The 6,362-nt window shown below is 49.8% G+C and overlaps 1 protein-coding gene across 28 annotated transcripts in view; it reads left to right on the top strand.

Moving 5' to 3' along the window:
• The first annotated feature begins 448 nt into the window (after window positions 1-448).
• ATXN2 (ataxin 2) overlaps window positions 449-6,362 on the top strand; it is a 49,757-nt gene continuing 43,843 nt past the window's right edge. For 15 of the 28 annotated variants that reach the window (XM_056504775.1, XM_056504765.1, XM_056504764.1 and 12 more), the window contains exon 1: window positions 450-706. In XM_056504775.1, coding sequence (XP_056360750.1) covers window positions 594-706 — 113 coding nt within the window. In that variant the 5' untranslated portion in view covers window positions 450-593. Of the gene's footprint in view, window positions 707-6,362 lie in introns of all 28 variants that reach the window. The other 13 variants (XM_056504779.1, XM_056504781.1, XM_056504777.1 and 10 more) reach the window with 2 other exon arrangements.

Raw genomic sequence — 6,362 nt, 5'->3', positions numbered from 1 at the left:
GCGGCCTGCGGGCCCTCAGCGCGGGGAGCGCGGCCCGCGGGGCCCGTTGGGACCGACCCGCCCGGTGTCACCGGCGGCCGCGGAGGGGGCTGAGCGGCCGAGGGGACTCTCCCTTCCCTGCCGGGGCCTCACGGCCCGGCCGGGCGGGCGCTGCCGCCGTCCCGCGCCGCCGCCGCCTCACGTGTCCCCCCCTCCCTCCCCGCCCCTTCACCCGCCGCAGCACCGCCGCCGCGCCCTCCGACTTCCCGTAAAGAGTCCGCGCCGCCCGCCCGCCCCGCGCCCGCCGCCGCCGCTCCGCCGCGCTCCGCCGGCCCCGCGGGGGTGCCCCGAGCCCGCGGCTGTGGCCGCCGCGCCCCCCGGGCCCCGCTGCCGCTCTCGCCCCTCGGCGCGGCCCGGCCGCCGCCCGCTCCCCCCCCACCCCCCCCCCCCCCCCCGCGGATCCCTCCGCGCCGCGCTCCGCTCCCTCCGCCCCGCTCGCACTGTTTGGGAGCAACCGGCCGAGCCAGCGGCGCCCCGGCCCCGCCAGCGCAGCGCGGACCGGCCGAGCGCACCCAGCCCGGCGCGACCCCCGGCGCTCTCCCTCCCTCCTCGCCATGTCCCTCAAGCAAGCGGCGGCGGCGGCGCAGCCCGCCGGCAACAACCGCAAGCCCCCCGGCGGCGGCGGCCCCGGCCTCCCGTCAGCCGCGGGGAGGCAGAACATGGGCAGGTGGGTGCGCAGTGCTGCGGGACCGGCCCCGGCTCCGGCCCCGGGCCCGGCGCGGGCGCCGCTCGCCCGCCCCCGCCGCCCCCCTCCCCCCCGCGCTCGCCCCGCACCGGCCTCCATGGGCGGCGGCGGCGGCGGCCGGGGAAGGGGGGGCGCGGGGCCCGCAGCATGGCGGGGCCGGGGCGGGGGCCGCGATGGCGGCGGGCGCGGCGCTCGCGGCCCCGCCGAGAGGGTTCCGCAGTGCCGGGGCGAGGCCGGGCCGCGGCCGGTGCCCTTCAGGCGCGGGGAGGGCACGGCGCGGAGGCTCCATTTCGGCCCCCCGCGGGGCCCGGGGCGGGGGGCGCCGCTTCCCCCGGGCCGACGTGACCCGCCTGCTGAGGAGGGAGCGGGGGGAGCGGGGGGCGCGGGCCGCACGTGTCGGGGCCGGCGCGGGAAGGGCCGCGAGCGATGGCGGCGGGGCCGGGGGGCGGCCCGGGCGGGGAAGGGGGCGGCGATCCGGCCCCGCGATGGCGGCGCAGCGCCCTCGGCTCACCCGGGGGGAAGGGGGGGGAGATTTTTAAAAAAAATTCATCTCTCTATATATATATATATAGGGATCGTTATTGTTTTTAATATTTTTTTTTTTTTAGTATTTTTTTCGATTTTTTTTTTTTTTTTTTTTTTTTTTTAAATAATGGAGATCGCAATAAAAATTCTCGCGGGAAGGCGGGCCGCGCCGCGCCGCTGGATGGTGGCTCCAAGCGCGGCCTCGCTTTCTCCCAGATTTTTGGGGCAGGAATCTTGCAGAGGCTGAGCCCTTTCCTCGCCTCCCCCCCCACCCCACGCTCGCTGCCTCTGGAAGATTGATCCCGCTCCTGCTCTCTGATCATTAGCTACGCAAATCCACTCGTATTTTTTTCCCTTTCTTTCCTTCAAATAATAAACTCTGTAGTGCTGTGAATTTTTCCGGGGCTGTGAGGGTCATAACAAACGATCAGAGCAGGACGGTAACAGTTCTGAAGGTCACAGTCACTCAGAGCAGTTTCATTTCGAGTTTTATTCATCTTCCTCTTCAACTGAAGGTTTATTCCCACTCGGTTTTGTGCACTGGCAATAAAACAGAATTTACAGTGGCCCCATTGTTGGACATCACTGGAAATAGGGTTTTACTTTGTTCCCAGCCAGTGGAACTGGAAGCGGAAGAGCTTTGGAAGGGTTGAAAAGGACAAAATAAATAACAACAATACCTCAGCAGCTCAGAGCACCGATTTAATAGTTTTTACACATGGCATTAGGTGGGACCTGATGTTTACTGGGCTCTGTCCCTGCCAACACACAGTGGCACTGTAGAGGTTAACGTGAAGGGCAACAAAACCTCCAGCTTATTTTTTGAAATTCAGCCTGATGGCAAGCACTTGCCCCCATAGATTTGGGCATGTGAGCTTCAAATTCTCCCCCAAGTTTAAGATTATAAGCTGCTGGATTTCTCCTACCAGTGTTGCCTCTCTGGTTCTATTGTATAAATTCCACTTCAGAACTCCTTAGGCAGTTCTGGTGGGGCTGCTGAACAACTGACATGTTCCCTCAGAGGTGTTCATGCTCTTTCTTTCTTAATTTTTAAAGTTATTTCTGAATGGAGGGTCTGTAATATCACACTCCTACGGAACACCTTCAGAGAACTTCCTCTATAGCTGTCCTTGGTCTTTTGGGAAGTGCAAATTCAAAGATGGTTCATGCTGTAAGCCTGGCCATGTGAATGAAAAGCTGAGTGGCTTTTCTGTTCAGAAAAATGAAAATGAAAATTTAAGTGTCCTTCATCTTGGTATCAATTTGATGTATTCTATCCTTTAATAAAAACCTAAACATCTCCAGTTTATGCCAAGCTTTCTGCCCAGCACATCATTTCCCTGCAGCACTAATATTCCCATGCAGAAAAAAAAAAAATTACTTTTCATGGCTAAATTGCTCTTGAAAGCTTAGTTTGGACAGAAAATTCATTGATAATTAACTGTCCTGGGCCTAATTCTCTGCTGTGGGTTTGTTACTGGAAGAATTGGGCTGAGCACTTGTCCTTCTCCCTCTGATCACAAGGGAAGGGTCAGCTCTGCTCACTGCCTTGATCTCCATGGGTTCATACTGCTGCACATCTGTATTTCAGACTGGAAAAGGTAAAATCCTTTGTGAGCAACCAAGACATTCCAGTGTATTTTACTGCACTATTAATTGTATTTTACACGAAGGGAAAAATCAAAAATGAAGGCATCCTTGAAGGTGTTTGAGATAAAAAAAGAAGGATTGATACCTTTATTATAAAGTGGCCCCAAGTGAAATGTTGTTTGTTTAATGTGCACGATGGCAGATGGGCTTGGGCTGCAGGGGAGATGCCAATAGCACAGCAAGCTGTAATTAGGGAAAATGTAGACTTGGTTCACAGACTTGCTCCCTGTGCTGTCAGAACATTATCTAACATCTACTTTCTGTGTTTGAGGGGTGTTTTGCTGTTATGCAAGCACAGGAGGGTTAGCTATCCTCTGGTTGCAGGTTGTATCTGTCCCAGCCTTTCTCCATCTCTTTATCCTCTTTTTGTTAATTTTTCCCCATTGTTATTTTATCTGAAGGCAAAACACCTCAGAGTCGGGGTTTGGATGTTTCTTGTCTTGTTACAATTGTGGCAGAAGGGATTTTTCATTTTGGTAACTTGCTTGCCTAACTGGGCTTGGGATAAGAATACACCGAGTTAGTGTCCTTTAAAAATGGCTTTTTTCCCATCCAAAAGCTAAAACTGAAACCACTCCATGGTTCAGTCTCAAAAGCAAACAACACAAACTTCTTGCCTTCATTTATTTCCTTTCTTCCTTGACATCCCTTTCTTCAGAGCCTAACTGGAGGCTTGAGGATGGTGAGCATCCCTTGGAGATGGAAGGGAAGGGGAATGTGCAGTGCCAAGGTGCTGGAATTTCAGAGCAGAGACTGTTCTGGAGGTCTGATCACATGTGCCAGTCAGAGGTTTTCTAGTTGGTTCTGACATCTTTGTGTGGGTTTTAGTGCAACTGTGCTAAACTGCTGAGCAGAATGACTGGTTAACCTGCAGGCTCTTATCACTGTAAATGCACTTTAGGGTGGTGTTATATCCCTGGTTTTGAGTAACTTTTAATTTAACAACTGATTCATGGCAATGTCTGTGAAGGTGCTTCAATGACTAAGCCATCAACAGGTTCCAGGTGTGCACTGGGCCAGACTTGATGTTTTTATATATCCAGATCTGTCACCCTGTGTGGAGACAGGAATTGATATTATTGATGTCAGTATTGGGGGGAAAAACAACAGAAAATAAAACTGCAGAACTTCTTGCATAATCTTCATTTGACATCTTCAATTCATTTGACTTTATAGAGCCAAACACTGTGCTGGAATAAAACCTTGCACTTCAGATTTCTCCCTTAGAAGAAAAGCTTTGCCAGATTTCTGCACTAAAGTTCTTTAGAGCACCCTGTAAATTTGTTTTCCAAGCTGCAACAATGTCAGTCAGTGCTCCAGAAACATCCATTCACCCTCTTTATATTCAAGTCTTTGTAGCTGCATTTCTGCTCCAGATATTAATTGCAGTGTGTGTGCATTTGTTTCTTAGTTTCAAAGTGAAGATGCTGCTGGAGAGAAAACTGGAGACTTTCTTTCCCATCCAGGAACCACTTTGTTTCCCTTGCATTAACTGGGAAAATACAAATGCGTGACCTTGTTTTGCTTATACAAACACTCTACTTGGCATGTAAACATTAAGGAGGGAGGTGAGGATGCTGAGGAAATGCTCATAAAAATAGAAAAAATGTGCAAGTTGCTGCTGGGAAAAAACATTTATAGTGCAGCATTTGGGCCCTGATGGAGACTTTGCCTCTTGGTGTGGAACTGTTGGACCCAAGGGGTTGGCACTGAGTTTAATTGCTCAGTCCTTACTTTGTCCTGAGTTTGTGACTTTGCTACCTCAAAGCAAAGGGTTTCCATCTTGGATTTGCCAGCCTATCCTGCCTTCACCCAGGTTTATCACGTATCTGCAATGTAAAATGATTTTTTTTTTCAAAATTTTGCCATATTTACACTAATGGAAATGGGCCTTTAGGCAACAGTGCCAAATTGCTACTGAGCCTTCCTAGATTCCCCCACCTCCATTTCTTTGTGTTACTCTCCTGTTCCAAATTGTTAAACATCTGGCAAAACCCATCTACCTTCTGCTTTTGTAAAAGTCCTGAGGGTTCTTTTTTCATATGTTGCATTAAAGATGTGTCAAATGGTAGTTTGAACTTGAGTCTTCACCTATTGGAATATGAAACTCAAGTTGATGGCCTCGGTTTTAACAGAAGGTACAGATTTGGCTAAATTGTTGCATTGGTAGGATTGGTAAATATATTTCTTTTTTCATATTGGTGAATGTGTTTTGGCATTGTTTTTTTGTTTTTTTTTTTTTTCCAATGGTTTGTGATTAACAGCTGTAGCTGGAAAACAAGTGGTTAGTTATATAGAGACCTGATAGATGAGAGAATTCCTGCTTTAATTCTTGGCTGATGTAGAGGTTGGGAATTCTTGCTGATGTGGATGAGCACAATCATTTTGTTTCTTGAAGAAATGTGGGCAGGAACAGTAATTTTGGAAATGTGGTAAAAAATGGAAAATCTGGAACACTTGAGTTCACGCTTAGAGGGAATCCTCCAAACTTTCTGCCCAGTCTAGCAACCCAGTTATTTCAGGTCTAAGAATACTTTGTCACTAGAAATGGGAGTGGTTTCTCTTGCAGAGACACAAAACTCTTTCACTTTTGATCTATAGCTGATGGAGGAAGGAAGATCTAAAATCAATGAGAGCAGCAGATAGAACAGATAAAATTGTTTGACTTTGACCAGGTTCTGTGAATGACCACAATGGTCACATTTTTGATTGTAGAAGGACAAATCAAGCTGGGCTGTGCCTCTTATGTGGGGTGAAAGGACTTTCAGAAAGAGGAGGGTCTGAATCTTATGCAAAAATGCTGTTCCAGCTTCTCAAGGCTTCAGTTCTCTTGGAGGCCATTTAACAAAAGTCAGATTTGGTAAATGGTGAGATTTGTGCAGAGCAAACCTGATATTGTGAAGCTGCCCTATGGGAAGTTAAGGTTGATGGGTAGTTAAATAAAGGTTATTTGCATTAGAGCTTTTTTTTAGTGAGATTAGCACTCTGCAATATCCTGAAAATTCCTGCTGGGCACCCCAAATCTGCAGTTCTGCCATCAGCCAATGCCCTCAGTGTGTGTGATGCTCTGAGACCACAGTTCTGTTGCAGAAGCTTGTTGGAAATGAGTCAGGTGATAGTTTAGTGGTTTTTCATTTTTTCCTCATTAAAGCCTTTCATGGCTCTCTGATGGCTTTGCTTATTTCGGCAGAATTTATTGAAGGGTTATTTATGTTCACTGAGTGAAGTTCCTTTGATTTTTTGACTACCCTGTGAGCTCTCTTTTATAAGGGCCTGTTATTTTGGGGGGTAGGTTGTATTCAGCCCCAGCTTGGTGTTTTTAAAAGCATTTGAATGCAGTTGGCATCTAATGAAGGTGCTCAGGAGCTCTGAGCAGCCTGGTCTAGAGGAAGGTGTTCCTGCCCATGGGATGAGGATGGATCTTTATGGTCCTTTCCAACCCCAGCCATTCCATGATTCTGTG

This window comes from Oenanthe melanoleuca, chromosome 15 (genome assembly GCF_029582105.1).
Source record: "Oenanthe melanoleuca isolate GR-GAL-2019-014 chromosome 15, OMel1.0, whole genome shotgun sequence".
Lineage (NCBI taxonomy): Eukaryota > Metazoa > Chordata > Aves > Passeriformes > Muscicapidae > Oenanthe > Oenanthe melanoleuca.
Note: the sequence above shows the minus strand (reverse complement) of the source record. Positions and strands in the feature narration are given on the sequence as shown.